At 49.9% G+C, this 15,642-nt stretch overlaps 5 protein-coding genes across 5 annotated transcripts; 3 read left to right on the top strand and 2 right to left on the bottom strand.

Annotated features, from left to right (window-relative positions):
- Positions 1-284: 284 nt before the first annotated feature.
- BKA67DRAFT_568032 (uncharacterized protein) lies at positions 285-2,179 on the bottom strand. Its single transcript, XM_046103010.1, has 2 exons — positions 1,288-2,179; positions 285-1,216 (listed from the first exon to the last, which is right to left on the bottom strand). The coding sequence occupies exons 1-2, from the start codon at positions 1,888-1,890 to the stop codon at positions 635-637; spliced, it is 1,185 nt and encodes a 394-aa protein (XP_045957216.1). The 5' UTR covers positions 1,891-2,179; the 3' UTR covers positions 285-634.
- A 194-nt stretch (positions 2,180-2,373) lies between these two features.
- BKA67DRAFT_568030 (uncharacterized protein) lies at positions 2,374-4,580 on the top strand. The gene is made up of 4 exons (XM_046103009.1): positions 2,374-2,546; positions 2,603-3,133; positions 3,243-3,538; positions 3,594-4,580. Exons 1-4 carry the CDS (start codon positions 2,475-2,477, stop codon positions 4,141-4,143), a joined length of 1,449 nt encoding a protein of 482 aa, XP_045957215.1. The 5' UTR covers positions 2,374-2,474; the 3' UTR covers positions 4,144-4,580.
- A 130-nt stretch (positions 4,581-4,710) lies between these two features.
- On the top strand, positions 4,711-6,166 carry BKA67DRAFT_305170 (uncharacterized protein). Its single transcript, XM_046096104.1, has 2 exons — positions 4,711-4,806; positions 4,864-6,166. The coding sequence occupies exon 2, from the start codon at positions 5,051-5,053 to the stop codon at positions 6,107-6,109; it is 1,059 nt and encodes a 352-aa protein (XP_045957214.1). The 5' UTR covers positions 4,711-4,806; positions 4,864-5,050; the 3' UTR covers positions 6,110-6,166.
- A 948-nt stretch (positions 6,167-7,114) lies between these two features.
- On the bottom strand, positions 7,115-9,442 carry BKA67DRAFT_536640 (uncharacterized protein; the record flags this gene model as incomplete). The annotated part of the gene is made up of 1 exon (XM_046100193.1): positions 7,115-9,442. One exon carries the CDS (start codon positions 9,440-9,442, stop codon positions 7,115-7,117), a length of 2,328 nt encoding a protein of 775 aa, XP_045957213.1.
- Positions 9,443-10,506: 1,064 nt separating this feature from the next.
- On the top strand, positions 10,507-15,297 carry BKA67DRAFT_568024 (hydantoinase B/oxoprolinase). The gene is made up of 4 exons (XM_046103008.1): positions 10,507-11,920; positions 11,977-13,216; positions 13,270-13,472; positions 13,522-15,297. The coding sequence occupies exons 1-4, from the start codon at positions 10,885-10,887 to the stop codon at positions 15,114-15,116; spliced, it is 4,074 nt and encodes a 1,357-aa protein (XP_045957212.1). The 5' UTR covers positions 10,507-10,884; the 3' UTR covers positions 15,117-15,297.
- The last annotated feature ends 345 nt before the right edge of the window (positions 15,298-15,642 follow it).

Genomic DNA, 15,642 nt, shown 5'->3' with positions numbered 1-15,642 from the left:
TCTCATTCTTCAGAATTGACTAGGAGCAGACGCAATGTTTCGGGGGCGAGGACCAGACCCTGTGTAGCAACCATAACGGTCAATGCCGCCTCATATGCCGAGCCTTGAACCACACCTCGCCAATGTGCTGGACCACTGCAAAGGAAGCAACCGGGCAGACCCAATGGTTATGCCTGGAAGTTACTCACAACTATTACATGACAATGAGCTTATACTCTCTGCACCTTAACATATGTATTTAGGTGCCAAGCGCACCTTGCAACTTCTCGGGCGCTGCTCAATGTGTCCGAACCAGTCTTCAGGGCCAAATACACGAACGTAGTCAGACTTTTGTCGAGTACGAAAGGCAGGAAACTTATGGGTTGGGGTTCTCAGGTGAAGGTCAACAGAGTTCATGTGAAGTCATTGGCGAGCTGGAGTATCTCCTGCAGAACTCGGTTTCAATTATAATTTGTCCATTTTGCAACGGGTTTAGACATCGAGGTGTCATATGGAGGTTGATTGACTACTTATCGATAAAAACCTGTCCCGTAAACTCTCGAATCATGCGAGAGGACCAATACATATAATTGCAGGGGACTATCTGTCCGACCTTCTGAACCTGACGTCGCTGTATCTTGTGGTAAACTCCCATTCAAAAATGGCCGCGCACAAGTTCAACTTCGGGAAACTTGGAGTCTACGCCTTGTAAAAGAGCAGATTTTGTGTGATTGAACACAAAATCATCGAAAGCCATAATGAGGCTTTTAACGATATCGCCGACTCTCATCCAGGGTGTTGTTCCTAGGAACTCCTGTAAGCCTTCGATTATTGTAATGTCTGTGATGTTCAAGGTGCTGACAATCAAGGGAAAATCGGTGAAGGATCCGTGAAGGGTCCCGTTTACCGATATTTCGATCATTGGGCCCTGCGTATTCTGATAGAATGTATCCCATGTGGGATCTTCTTTCCTATGGTTCGGTCGGCCAACATTGATGAAAGGTCGCGTCAATCCGGTCTCTTCCACGGGGTTGAAAAATCTCCCATCCAGGTTCGCGCCACCGTATATGCGTGGGTCCGACAGCATAGCGGCCGCTGCTGTTGCTCCACCAAGCGAGTGACCATACATGACGGTCCTTGCAAAGTCGATATCGCAACCGCTGCTCTGAACGGCTTTTCTCAATGATGGTAAGCTTTGGAGCTGGTCGATCACGAACGAGACATCTGCTGCGCGGACCTTGATGTTCTGTCAGTATTTCTGGACCCAAGATGGCTCAACTTGAGGCTCGTGCAGTGGAGCGCACATACCTGAACGAGCGCCTCGAGAGCTGCTATGTCGTCACTCGAAATGTTAGCAGCTTTAACAAGGCTGCCGTCGGGGAATTCTACAACAGAGGCATCGTATGGGTGATCGATGGATACCACAATATGCCCCTCGCTCGCCAAGGACTGAGCCATCGCATTGTATACAAGACGTGACTGCCCGAAGCCTGGAGAGAACAGTAGAAGTGGACGCAAGACTTTGGGAATTCCGCGTTGGCTTTTGCGACTTTTCGAGCATGTTTTATACTCTGTAACATTACAAAGCTGCATCGTCAGGGATGTAAAAGTCCCGTCTGGCAGCCCACCTGATGTGGCGAGAAGATCATAATCCTTGGCGACGGGGGTAGTCATGTAGGGTAGCGAGTGATTAACACATTGGTACTTGGTGGTGTCCACTGGTGTGAAGACTGATATCATAGCTCTACGCCTTTGAGGAGTATCAGCCGGGGCGTAAGGATCCATGCGTGCCACATCGGTTAGCGCAGTGGTGAAGAGAGCGACAGAGAATGGCCCAGTTGGGGTCGGAAGGGTGAGTGCTCTCACAATCGCGAGGTGCAAAAAAGTGAGGAATAAACGTATATGTGCCATGACAGCGGGAGCGATAGAAATTTCTCGAAATTTTCGTAGTATGCCTTGAGTGTGTCTTGACTACAGAGAAGCGGATCAAATACAACTTGGTAGAGTATGAGTTTCTGGATCATTTTGACGCTGGAGTCTGAGCTGTTTTATATCTGGACATTTTGTACAGATTTAGAACAGAAAAGCTATGAGTGGAGTCAATTCCGCTTATGATGAGTCTAGGGCGATGAGAAGCAAGATGTTTCCTATTGTAGGAGTGACTGCGCGAATACGACGACACGCGATCTAAGTAGTAGATGTTCAAAGGTGTTAATATGATTGCTAGGGCCCACTCGATGGCATTCTATCCGAGCTACTGAATTAGAGTTTATTAGCATCGTCTCCAACGGGTGAAGTGGAGCTGCCTCGCGAGATCGATGCCGTTTCGGGCATAGTGTTGTTAAAGCCCACACGGAGGATTAGTCCAGTCGCTTGAACCCGATCAGAGCCTCATTTTACCAAAGCTAAACAGCGGTTTCGACAAGTGTCGTCAACACTTGGAGAACGAGTGATGAATATTTCATCTTCCGCTCGACGAAGAGCCCTACCTCAACATGGCTCTTGGACCTTTTGATTCCAGGGCCAAGCGATCGCGGTGTTTGTGTTGTGCCGAGAGTCATTTGAAGGTACGTTTATCACGAGTGCCTATCATTTGTGTCGAGTATGACCTGACACCAGATAGTGTTCTAGGGAATTTCCTTGTAAGACTTGCGTACGTCGGAATCTGGTCTGCAAGTATCCGGGCGACTCATCCATACAGACCATCACATTGGATCTTGGACAGCACAAAACGTCTATGCACTATTCCAATTCTGTTACCAACAACGCTCAGGTAGCCTATAATCACCTACCACCTCTGACACAGTCTCCTTCTTCTGATTCAACCCACCGTTATATACATTACTTTGGTCTTTTTGTTCAAAAAAATACCTTCAACCCCCAATGTCTATCGTACGATGCCAGTATCAAAAGCTTGCTTGGGACACGGGGTGCCTGCCCTTTAGTCCAAGCTGTCTTGGCTATCGGCGCTCTAGAAGCTTCAAAAGTTGAAGTTAATCGGCCAAAAGAATTTTCGAACTATACTTCAGATGTCCAGTTCAGTCTGAACTCATACTCACGTGCTATTATCACACTCCGGGACTACATAGATTCTCTTGAAACCCCCTCGCGAATCCAGGTTTTATGGACAACATTGCTATTAGGATTGTTTGAAGTAGGTCGGTTCTCTTCTTTAAGATTCCCATGATTCTCGATTGTTGTTTGTCACATATTGTCCATGGTGCTAGCACTAAATTGTACGCTGCATTCTAACTATTGGCTAGCTAATGCACGACCCAACGGGCAATGGCTGGATCAAACATATGGTCTACGGTACATCGAGAGCTGTAGAAGCTGCAGGCCCCGAGTTTTTTCGTACCGAGCCTGGTAAAAGTTTCTTCTCCCAAGTGCGGATATTTGAAACTTGTAGGACGATTGTATTCAATGAGACCACGTTCCTCACCCGCTCTGATTGGGCGGCTTTGTCCTTTGGATCGAGGGAGGCAAACTTCGCTTCGCCGCAGCATCCACTTGAAAGTCTTCTGGACATCATCACGATGTGTGCCAAGCTGAGCGCAGGGTATGTAAACAACTCATGATTATTTCAACAACGAAGCTGATTAATGGCTGCACAGAGCCGGCAACCTTATCGATACTCTCGACCAGCTAGACCCAGTCACGGTCAACGAGACAGCGAACGATCTAGCCCTTGAAGGTCACCGTCTGCGTCGGAATCTCCTACTGTGGAACGTAACGAATTCACAAATGTTGAACAACAGTTCTGTCTCGAACAAGTTCGAAGATCGCTTCCCTGTGGACAGCATAGCTGTTCTTATAAATGCCTTCTTTTCAGCAGTCAGTATTTATCTCTCGGGAATATTCGATTACAACATATATATATGGAACGACTTGGGTATCCCAACTCCTACACTTACTGAAGAGGACATCCAAGCTCACGTTCGCATCATACTACATTCAACGAGGTGTGGCCTAGAGCGGACGAGTTTATCACATCTACTTCATCTGTTCCCTCTCAGGGTCGCTGGGGCACGATGCACCACCCCTTGGCAGCGTGAGGAAATTTTGGCGCTCTTGAGGAATGCCAAATCAAGTTTTTCAGCAACGGAGGCGTTTGAAACAGAACTGACAATGCTGTGGCGTATGAATCCACGATTGCCTGCCTAAGCCCCTCATATGACAGAGACATGATGAGCAACGTGGTTGATTGCTTGCACTATGCAATACTAGCCTTCTTATATCGTTACATCTTTTCTGGTCCCCTTTCAGCTTGACTGTATGAATGTGACTTCAACATGTAACACTGGCATTCTCTCATACTACTTCTTCCTGATACACGGATACACGCCATGGAAGATCCTATAATCGAGAATGGGGTGGCCGCCATACTCGATCGAGAATGTTGTGTCATTTTGCCATCGATAACAGATATGTGTGGGGCCTTTTGGTATATCCAACTGAGTACTTTCGAATAGGTTGGTTCATATTGTAGAACTGAACATGGGGGGTTTGGACTTGCTTTGAGATACGAAACTACGGAGGTTGGAAATAGTCTAAAGGTTAGACTGCGCTTCATGACTTAGGCTTTCAATTGAACAGAACTCCGAAAATACATGTTTAAACTGTTTGTAACAATGTATTAATAGCAATACCATTGCGCTGTCCTATCTACTGATGGACTTGCACTTGCAGTTGCTGCCTCGGCACCACAAGAACAAGCACGGTTTTTTGATCATGAAATCCGACGGCTGGGAATAAGACCATACCAAATTTATCATGCCGTAATCGGACTGCGCTATACGTCTTGCTGAGATGCTATAGAGCCTCCAGGTATTACCCGCGGACCCAGTTTAATGTAATTAATAATACCCCTCTAACCCCGCTAAGAGCCTCTATAAAACCTCGCAGTTGAGCTCCCTGGACGCCGAGGCGCTATGCCGTTCGTCGGCATAAACTCTATACCTGCACCATCTAGCCTAGATCCTGCTTCATCGTTGCTATACTCTGGTATCTCGCGAAACCATAGACGACCTCTTTACCCAGTCAGACCTGCAGTCCCGGCCGAGTACGAACAATGTCCACACCTAACCCTTTGGCCGCCGGCGGCCCCGCGCAGAATGTCTCAAAGACGACCCTCCCCATCGCCGGCCTGCACGTCGACATCTACGGATTGACCGAGCTCCCACCCAGTGCTCAGTCCATATCGTGTCTCTGGCTACATCACCCGCGCCTCCGTGCCAAGGAGGACATGTCGACGATTGCGTCCCTGGCCCTGAGCTCCTGGCACCGCCACCCCTCCTCTTCCTCCTCATCCTCCTCCTCCTCGCCGCGGGGACTCATCGCCGTCGCCTTCGACCAGCGTAACCACGGCACCCGCAAGATATCCGACGTCGCGAACCAGGCCTGGAGGCAGGGCAACAAGACGCACGCGCAGGACATGTTCGGGATCGTGAGCGGCGCGGTCGTGGACACCTCGCTGCTGCTGGACGGGCTGGAGGGCTACATCTTCGGGAACGGCGAGCACGGCGGCCCGGGGAGGAAAGTCGACCAGCACCTGGCGCTGGGCGTCAGCCTGGGCGGGCACAGCGTCTGGCAGGCCCTGTTCGCGGAGCCGAGGATCACGGCGGGCGTCGCGGTCATCGGCTGCCCCGACTACGTCGCGCTGATCCGCGACCGCGCGAGGCTGTCCAAGCTGGAGACCTTTTCCGCCGCCGACGGTGGCAGCTCGTTCCTGGGAAGCAGGGACTTTCCCGCTGCGCTGGTCGGGGCGGTCGGCAAGTACGATCCCAAGGGCCTGCTGTTTGGGACGGGAGACATCAGCTTCCCGACCTCGGAGGCGGAGCAGAAGAGACTGAAACCCGCCCTCGACAAGACAATCAGAGGCAAGAAGTTCCAGGTCCTATCGGGCGGCAAGGATAAGCTGGTGCCGTATGCCAAGTCGGAACCTTTCCTGGACTTCTTCAAGAGCGCCGTGGAGACATGGTACAAGGACGGCGGCGTCAGCGTGGAAGACATCGTCTACCCGGACGCTGGTCACGAGTTCAACGAGACAATGATGAACGACGCTGTGCGGTTCATCGTTGACGTGGTCTCAGATGCCCATAAGGGGCAGACCGCAACAGCTAAGATCTGAGATCTTGCGTCTTAGCATCCAGCCCAGCTGCCCAAGCCCGTTGCGGCGAGCAAGGGAAGACCGCGGCTGCGTAGGCTTGGAGTCCGAGAACAACCCCACGACGTCAAGCATTGTTACATAGGCCTGGCACGCTTTTGGCTCTCTTTCTCTCCGCTTACCCGCCAGACTCGCACCAGCCCGTTAGTGTGTTCCGTCCTATTAGTGACATTCTCGACGACGTCCCTAGGTTGCTGTTCTGTTGCTTCTGCGCGGAGAGGCTGGCGGATCCCAATAATCGATGGACCGCCTGGCATAATGCACATCCAATGATGCGAAAGACACGCGCGCTTAAATGCATGGTACACATTCTGGATCAGTTTCAACGACCGCACCCAACTGCCCCATTTATCCCATGACCCTGCGAGGCAGGGAAAATGTAGCATAGCACGACACTATAAGGCGAGTCTAGCCCTTGCGGTCTGACCCTGATTAGAAACAATAACCTCACAGGAGTTATGAACAGCAAGATTATGGCAACTTTGTACTTCTCTTATATTAGATTCAATCCTGATCAGGTCACTGCCTCTAGGTACGCGTTCGCCGGGACTATCTGAGCCAACAGTATTCTTTTCTTTAGACTAGACAAGACAAACCTTAGAGATAAAACCGGGCCACAATCCCCATCAATACAAAATTGTAACGTCAGGATACTCGATGCTGGTTGATCATGATGAATAAGCTCCACCTACCAAATAGTTTCGACCTGAGAACTCAACTGGAATGCGACCTGGAATGCGACCTGGAATGCGACCTGACGGATGAAGACACACGAGAAAAGTCAATGCAGGCCATATGCACACACAGCATTGTACATTACAATCACCACAAGCCGCATGCTTAAGTAGTATGGAATCAAATTATACATTTAATTTGTTCATTAGAAGTTATTTTTGGGAATCTTAGTAGCCTCACTACATATTAGTCAACTACCGAGCTATGTCAGGCGAGATCTTGATACCGTTCTCATTAACTACCTCTTATTCCCGGAACTTTTCTTGAATACACAGGTCCAGGATTCTTGGGTTCCTCAAACTCTTCGATGGGGTCGTCAATGAAGTCAGGAAGTGCTCGAATGTCGGGTCTCCTCTCGTAAATTTTCTTCGTTCGGAGTCCTTTAGCTTTTCGTTTGCGTGCTTTGGAGGGCAAGGGCGGAGGCGCCATTTCACTGGGAGTTGCTCCCAATATCGCCAGCTTCCCCATGAACATCTGCGGCGCTGAAAAGCGGAATGAATATTTAGGACTGCTGGTTGCTATAGAATCTCCTGCAGTCGCCATGTCGGATGCAACGCCTGGTACTGACATATTCTGAGCTTCCATGGACTGACTGTAGACTCTGGAGGCTGAGTTCGGAGACGTTTGAAAGCCGAAGCATGTGGACTTGTCTCTGTCTGGCTTCTCAAAAAAGGGCTGGCGACCCCCAGATTGCAAAATCGGGGATGATTCAGAGCCCTTCGTTGCTATAAGGCTAGCATTTGCATAGTCGCTTGTGGTCCGCTGATCACCGTCCGTCATGATTGTCGGATAAACCGGGTTGTGCGCCATTGCTGCACACTGAAAGCCGATATCGGTCATCGGGAGCTCATCTGAGCTTCCTGATGATTGTGACGGCTTTATGTCCTTGGCAGCATCATGAGCGGCTTCCTGGTAAGCCCGGCTATCGAAGTCATCATTGTGATCTCCAAAAATGAATTCCATCCACTGAGTATTGTCATCCCCTGCGGACACTGACGATTGTCTCTTGTCTAGATGACGGGGTTTGTCATGCTCGGCCTGTGGGTTTCGAAACCATGACGGAGTGTCATCAAGAGTCTTCGCATGTTTCAAATGGCGAGGGAAATTATCGCCCAGGTCTGTATACTGCTGTCTAATGAGATCCACATCTTGACCGGATGTTATGTCTAACATTCGAGCTTGTTGCATGGAATAGCTTCCCGAAACATTTCGAGACATTGAACGAGCCACATTGTGATTAGAACGGGCCATCTCCAGTGCTATAGCATGTTTCCCAGTTGCTGAACATGAAGAGCCAAGCGACGAAGCTTCGGGCTTCTCAATGGTACCAAGATCGACCTGGGAATGCCTTTCGCTGATGCCAGGACTTATGCTCGGCCTTGGTATTGAGCTTTCTAGTAAAGAGGACCCACGAGTTAGCGGTATGACGAGATTGTCCTCCGGCAATAATCTGTTCATCCAGCGCTCGTTGTCAGCGATTTCGGAAGGAAGTCCGCGCTTTGGCCTACCAACTTCAACATTTATGCTCTCGGAATCTGTTGACTTTGCCGACGGAGAGCGTTGCAGGATCGTTGAGATTCTGGTACGTCGTGGTATGGGCTCATATATATCGGAAGAAGCGTGAACGCTATGTTCCGGCTTATCTTGACCATATTGTCGGTGTCTGCTGTCAGCCACGTCCGCTCTTGGGTTCATCGTCTGAACATGAGTACGATCGTTGCTTGCCAGTAGCATAGAATCCCCATGTAGTCTCGAGTTGGAAGAGCCCGACTTTCCGTTCCGACGCTCCGAACCAGAGCTCAATTCGCCTGTGTGTGGTAGCACTGATAGCCTATGTGCTTTGAGCTTGGGCATCTCAGGATCCTGCAAGATTTGTGAACTTGTGGCATCAGTGATGCTCTGGCTACCGATTGTTATCTGTATGGGCGGTACCTTGGCTGCTCGCCTCAGAGGCCCCGCATGATTTTGATGAGATCTATGAAACGCACGAGTTCGCGGTTCGTTTGCTCCCAAGCGCGGGCTGAGGATGGCCCCGGATCTACGGGGTCCTGTATCGCTCCACAGTCGTCCACTGGAAGCTTGTGACTGACCCGGGAACACAAGCTCTATGGGCTGTTGCATCTCCAGACCAGCCCAATCCGGCTTCCTGAGTAGCTTGCGTCTCCTTTCTTGTGCAATCTCTTCGTCGACGATATCGGCGAACGTCGAGCGTTTTTGAGTGCCCGTAGGACCACCATCACGCTGCGTTGACAAAGGCTTGGGATTCTGGTTTCGTTCGACTCTCCCTAGTCCTCGGGGCATTGCGACTGAGCCATTCTGTGGTGAGTGGGCTTGTCTTGCCATTATGGAGTTTCCTGCTGGCGACAAGGTCTCTGCTGGGACGTGCTGGAAATATTGTTTGTGCTCTGAGTTGAGAAATGATATGGTCACAGGGCCTCGTGTTACATTCCCACCGAGGAGTTTGGTGCGAGCTTTCGCAAAATGTTGTTTCTGACGCTTGAGGACTTGATTGTTCGCCTTACCTCGAGAGTGACGTGCTAGATTGCCTTCGGTCCAATTCATCTTAGATTCTTGAACAGCCAGGTGATTAATGGAATACTTTCAACCGGACAAATACATCTGAAGAGATACAGCAGAACTTCTAGAGCTGGAAAAGAATTAGCTCATGTTGATTGATATTGACAGCCAACAAATTTGTCATGCATATTCGGAGTAGTTATCGCTGTTTGCATTGGGGTACTTGACGAGTTGCAGGAGGGTTTGGTACGGATATTTGGTGTTTTCAGGTTACAGGTGATTTTCTTCATGGACGAGTTCAAACTATTCCAGAATCTCGGACAGCTGGCACGCGTCAATGCGAAGTCCAGGAAGCTGCAACCTTCTCTTGTGTCGGCGTGCAAGACCTGGAAGCGCCGATGAGCCGTAGCGTAGCAGCCCTGCTGTGGTACAGGCTTTACGCATCACATACTTAAGTATATCTATCTGAATGGGGGGTTTCTTTTTCTTTTTTTCTTTTTGGTATATGCGATAGATCGCACTGAGTACCTCACGGGTTTTGTGGGGTCGCCCTTCGTATACTACTTGGCGTATCAGACGCAATCGGGAGATAACCTTATGATGTTGTCGAATCTGTGCCTGACTCAAGCCCAGCTCTTCGGGCTACGAGGAGTAACGTAGTGAGCACAGATTTACCATCTAGAAATGCTACGCTATTCTTTGAATATGACGACAATTGCGGCTAGACTGACGGCAGCTGTATGCTATATTTGAAAGTGGTATACAATGAGGGCCCAGAACCGGAACTGGAACACAGTGGAGAAGATTTCCGGCGTCTTCCTGCAGTGATTATCTGCAGTTACAGTACTGTATGCAGACCACCAACTTGCAGTGTGCTCGTAAGATACTGACAAATATAAATGGGAATAGTGGACAAATCGTTAGCTGCTCTCAGCGGAGTTCCACCGCCGTGAAGCTAATGTGGAGCCCCGTAGAGTCAAGCTTCCATGTGCTCCAGCGCGTTTGTGCGCGGTTGAAGGCGCCACGCTGCGGGGTTTGGTGGGGTTGAGCTTCCCCCAATTTGTGACGACATCGGAAGGGGCTTGTCGGCTTTGTAAGTCAGTCGGTGGTGTGCCTCCGTATAACTGAACTACGATTTATGATAATACATCGAAGGTTCAGTATATTATACTTGCTTGTGTCACTACCGTGGTTCCCGAGATTTACTCATTGGGTGTGCTATACCAACCTTTCTGGCCTGTTATTCGTCGACCCTCCCGTCTAACTGCGCCGATCTGCAGGGCACTTGCACAGCACGGCATCTAACCGTTTGTTGATAATCTGGGTGCCGTTCTTGGAGGCGCGATCTACGGAAGCTTACATGCGAAGAGCGTATATCTGTATCAGCAGGACTGCAGTTCTTGTCGGCTGTTCTACGTGACATATGACTGTTCGTATCAGCGAGACGCCGATTTTCACCCGAATAGACCACTAGAGCCACCGCGACAATGGCCTCGACAAATACCAAGGAACGTGGGATCCGCATTGCGATTGATCGGGGCGGTACATTCACCGACTGCGTTGGCACACTCAATGGCCAAGACATTGTCATCAAACTGCTCTCTGAGGATCCCGCAAATTACGACGATGCGCCTCTCGAGGGTATCCGTCGCATCATGAGCCATTTCCTTGACCGCGAGATACCCCGTGGCGAGCCCCTCGACACTTCCAAGATCGATAGCATACGCATGGGAACCACAGTCGCCACGAATGCCCTGCTAGAGCGGAAGGGTGAGAGGATAGCCCTCGTCGTTACTAAGGGCTTCAAGGACTGTCTCTCTATCGGCAACCAGAGCCGGCCGAAAATCTTCGATTTGGCCATACGAAAACCCGATGTGCTCTACGAACAAGTCGTGGAGGTCGACGAAAGAGTAACGCTAGAGGATTACGCGGAAGACCCCGAGAGGCGCCAGGCCAAGGCACATGTCAAAGTTGGTGAACAGGGGTCGGAAAAGGAGGATCTTGTCATCGGCTTGTCTGGAGAAGCGGTCCGAGTGCTGCGGCGACCCGAGGGCCATGGCATCAGGAAACAACTGCAAGAAATCCACGACAAGGGAATCAGAACCATAGCCGTATGTCTAATGCATGGGTACACCTTCCCTGACCATGAAGCGCTTGTCGGCAAGATAGCCAAGGAAGTTGGATTTACGCATATATCGCTGAGTCATGAGCTCATGCCTATGATCAAGCTCGTGTCGAGAGCAACCAGCGTCTGTGCGGATGCTTACTTGACCCCGGCCATCAAAAAGTACATATCTGGGTTCCAAAAGGGTTTCGAGGGCGGCTTGGGAACCCGGAGTGTTTTGGATCAACAAGGCAACAAGGGAGCACGTTGCGAGTTCATGCAAAGTGACGGCGGTCTAGTCGACGTTGAAAAATTCACAGGCTTGAAAGCCATCTTGTCCGGCCCAGCTGGTGGTGTCGTCGGTTATGCGATAACGAGTTACGACGAGAAGACCAAAACTCCAGTTATTGGTTTCGACAGTAAGTCTGCTGAACACCCCCAGAGATTCCCATATTGTTGCTCAAAGTGTCACTAGTGGGCGGCACATCAACCGACGTGTCTAGATATGGCGAAGGACGGTACGAGCATGTCTTTGAAACGACCACCGCTGGAGTGACGATACAATCTCCTCAACTAGATATCAACACTGTTGCAGCAGGTGGAGGTAGTAGGTTATTCTTCAAGAACGGTCTTTTTGTTGTTGGACCCGAGTCAGCTGGCGCGCACCCTGGTCCAGCTTGTTATCGAAAAGGAGGCCCGGCAACCGTCACAGATGCGAACCTGTTCTTGGGACGCCTTCTACCTGAATTTTTCCCAAAGATCTTCGGAAAGAACGAAGACGAAGGTCTGGACCCTGATGCAAGTAAGAAGGTCATTCAAGAACTTGCCGATCAGATCAACAACGAGACTGGAAAGAACATGAGTTTAGATGAAGTGGCATATGGCTTTTTGACTGTTGCTAATGAGTCCATGACGAGACCCATCAGGTCAATCACCGAGGCAAAGGGCCATGATTCTTCGAAACACAGGCTTGCGACGTTTGGTGGCGCAGGCGGCCAACATGCTGTTGCTATTGCAGAGGCACTGGGCGTTCAGCAAATCCTGGTCCATAGATACTCATCAGTCTTGTCCGCCTACGGTATGGCACTAGCTGATGTCGTCGACGAGCGCCAGGAACCCGATTCAAAGGTGTGGGAAAATCAAGGCGAAGCGGTAAACGAGCTCAAATCTAAGATGGCAAAACTCAAGGATAAGTCTCTGCAAGCCCTGAAAGACCAAGGGTTTAGTGACGAGGATATAGTGTTTGAAGAGTACCTGAATATGCGATATCGAGGTACCGAGTCTGCACTCATGATAGTCAAGCCGAGCAAAGGCGATGATATTGAAGAATGGGACTTCGGCAAGGCGTTTGTAAAACACCACCGTTACGAATTCGGTTTCACCCTGGACGAAAGAGATATCATTGTGGACGACGTTCGAGTCCGCGGTATCGGCAAAAGCTTCAGATACCAGGACAAAACCGTCGATGAGCAACTTAAGGAAGTCAAGCGACAGGATATTGGCGACAAGAATTCTTTCACTAAATCGCAAGTTTACTTCGACGGCGGGAGACTCGAGACTCCCATCTACAAGTTGAAGGATCTGGATGTGGGCGATGAGGTTCAGGGACCTGCAATGCTTGCAGACGGAACACAAACAATCGTCGTCACGCCCAAAGCAAAGGCAACTATCCTCAGGACGCACGTTGTCATCGACCTTGTCAAAGATGCTAAGGAGTAAGTCATTGTGGCAAACCGTCGAGACTGCTTGATTGCTAATGTATGTATAGTTTGCAAAAGGACGATGCTTCAAAACGGGACGTTGATCCTATTTTGCTTAGCATATTTGGACACAGATTTATGGCTATTGCCGAGCAAATGGGTCGAGCATTGCAGAAGACCAGTGTGAGCACGAACGTCAAGGAGCGCCTTGACTTTTCCTGCGCCATCTTCGATGCAAGTGGTGGCCTGGTTGCCAATGCGCCACATCTTCGTAAGTGCCACAATATCAATAAGAAATCAAATACTAATCTTGTCATCAGCTGTGCACCTGGGCTCGATGTCGACCTGTGTGCGCACTCAAGCTAAAATATGGGAAGGAAAACTGAAGAAGGGTGACGTAATCATCTCAAACCACCCATCATACGGTGGCACTCACTTGCCCGATATAACCTTACTTATGCCTGCATTCAACGAGAAGGGAGACAAGATTCTGTTTTACGCTGCATCAAGAGCCCATCATGCTGATATTGGTGGCATAACCGCCGGCAGCATGCCGCCTCATTCCAGAGAATTGTTCCAGGAAGGTGCAGCTATCAAGAGCGAGAAGATTGTCAGTGAGGGCAAGTTCAATGAAGAGCGAATCACAGAGCTTCTCTACAAGGAGCCTGCCAAATATCCAGGCTGCAGCGGTACGAGGTGCTTGGCTGACAACATCAACGATCTGCGAGCGCAGGTATCTGCCAACCAAAAGGGCATCTCGCTCATCGAAAGTCTCATTGACGAGTATGGTGAGGAGACCGTACAGTTCTACATGGTCAATATTCAAAACAACGCCGAGAACTGTGTCCGAGAGCTGTTGAAGAAAGTCTCCAAGAAGTTTGAAGGAAAGGACCTTTCAGCAGTAGATTTCATGGATGATGGGAGTCCTATTCGTCTACGTGTCACTATTGATGCTGAAAAGGGCGAAGCTGTGTTTGATTTCGAAGGTACAGGCCCCGAAGTCTACGCCAACATCAACGCGCCCGAAGCAGTTTCTTACAGTGCCATCATCTACTGTCTACGTTGTCTCATCTCCGAAGACATTCCCCTAAATCAGGGCTGTCTAAAGCCTATCACCGTCAAGATCCCACCAAAATCTCTGCTCTCACCTTCCACTGGTGCTGCAGTCGTTGGTGGAAATGTGCTCACAAGCCAGCGTGTTACAGATGTCATTTTCAAGGCTTTCGAGGCTTGTGCTGCTTCTCAAGGTGACTGTAACAACCTCACCTTTGGGTTCGGTGGAAATGTCACCGGCGAGAAGGAGGTCAGAGGATTTGGGTATTATGAAACAATTGCCGGTGGTTCAGGTGCTGGTCCTGATTGGGATGGTACCAGCGGTGTACACACTCACATGACCAATACGCGCATTACGGACTCGGAAGTGTTTGAGAGACGGTACCCAGTCATCCTACGAGAGTTCTCTCTCCGCAAAGGCTCGGGAGGTAAGGGCCAGCATGACGGAGGAGATGGTGTGATCCGTGACATCGAGTTCCGAATCCCTGTCCAAGTCTCTATCCTGAGTGAGCGGAGAGTTTACAGACCATATGGTCTCGCAGGCGGCGAAGACGCCGAGTGTGGTCTCAATATTTGGGTCAGACGTGTGGCCAAGAGTAACCCGGAGAAGGACCTGACAGCGCGTCATGGGCATGCCAATGTCGATGATGACGAAGTTGAGTATGAGGAGAGATACATCAACATGGGTGCGAAGAACTCTGCACCATTCAATGCAGGTGATAGGATCATCATCAATACACCTGGTGGTGGTGGCTGGGGTAAGGTCGGCGAGAAGAAGGCCCACAGACAACAAAAGGACCCTACCGAAGCGTGGAAACAGGGTAGTCATGGAAGCCGGGAATCTACTGCGCTACAAGTGTAACATGAGAGAATGAACATTCCTGTATCAATTGGGAAATCCTGGGTCTGTTAGATGAACATGGGTTCTTCAGAATACTTCAAACTACATACGGAATACATTCCACATTCCACCAAATAAGGTACTATTGTCGTTCTAGGATACTGTCCTCTGTCACTACTCATTACGACGCATGTGACGTTACATATTATTGATATCCGCAACCACAACGGGTGTATTATAGACATTGATATCTTTGCGAGCTACTTGGTAACGTTCGTGGAACCCTGCTTTTGGGTCTCAAGCGCTTTAACTGGCTGGTGAGATGTAGAGTTTGCCAACAGCGTAGCAGCGGCACTTTTGGCCCCCAACAGGGATATAGTCTAGCAAGACTTGTCGATGGTACCTTCGCCGGATGCTCGGAGATGGGTATGCACTATCACCCTGCGTTTTAGAATATCGTGCTAGGGCAGTTCATGGTTTTTAGTAAGCATGGCAACCAGGGCTTCACTACTGGACTAGATGAGGTAATTACAAAGTCCTATACAAA

Source organism: Truncatella angustata (genome assembly GCF_020726525.1).
Source record: "Truncatella angustata strain MPI-SDFR-AT-0073 chromosome Unknown BKA67scaffold_5, whole genome shotgun sequence".
NCBI classification, from domain to species: domain Eukaryota; kingdom Fungi; phylum Ascomycota; class Sordariomycetes; order Amphisphaeriales; family Sporocadaceae; genus Truncatella; species Truncatella angustata.
Note: the sequence above shows the minus strand (reverse complement) of the source record. Positions and strands in the feature narration are given on the sequence as shown.

What these genes read in the sequence shown, in the direction of transcription:
- BKA67DRAFT_305170 (XM_046096104.1), top strand. Translation starts at nt 5,051, where the DNA reads ATGTCCACACCTAACCCTTTGGCCGCCGGCGGCCCCGCGCAGAATGTC.
- BKA67DRAFT_568032 (XM_046103010.1), bottom strand. Translation starts at nt 1,890, where the DNA reads ATGGCACATATACGTTTATTCCTCACTTTTTTGCACCTCGCGATTGTG. An exon ending in CTCTCGAGGCGCTCGTTCAG is followed by an intron (nt 1,217 to 1,287) that starts GTATGTGCGCTC and finishes CAGAACATCAAG; the next exon opens with GTCCGCGCAGCAGATGTCTC.
- BKA67DRAFT_568024 (XM_046103008.1), top strand. Translation starts at nt 10,885, where the DNA reads ATGGCCTCGACAAATACCAAGGAACGTGGGATCCGCATTGCGATTGAT. An exon ending in TCCAGTTATTGGTTTCGACA is followed by an intron (nt 11,921 to 11,976) that starts GTAAGTCTGCTG and finishes AAGTGTCACTAG; the next exon opens with TGGGCGGCACATCAACCGAC. An exon ending in CTTGTCAAAGATGCTAAGGA is followed by an intron (nt 13,217 to 13,269) that starts GTAAGTCATTGT and finishes ATGTATGTATAG; the next exon opens with TTTGCAAAAGGACGATGCTT.
- BKA67DRAFT_568030 (XM_046103009.1), top strand. Translation starts at nt 2,475, where the DNA reads ATGGCTCTTGGACCTTTTGATTCCAGGGCCAAGCGATCGCGGTGTTTG. An exon ending in TGCTATTAGGATTGTTTGAA is followed by an intron (nt 3,134 to 3,242) that starts GTAGGTCGGTTC and finishes ACTATTGGCTAG; the next exon opens with CTAATGCACGACCCAACGGG. An exon ending in TGTGCCAAGCTGAGCGCAGG is followed by an intron (nt 3,539 to 3,593) that starts GTATGTAAACAA and finishes ATGGCTGCACAG; the next exon opens with AGCCGGCAACCTTATCGATA.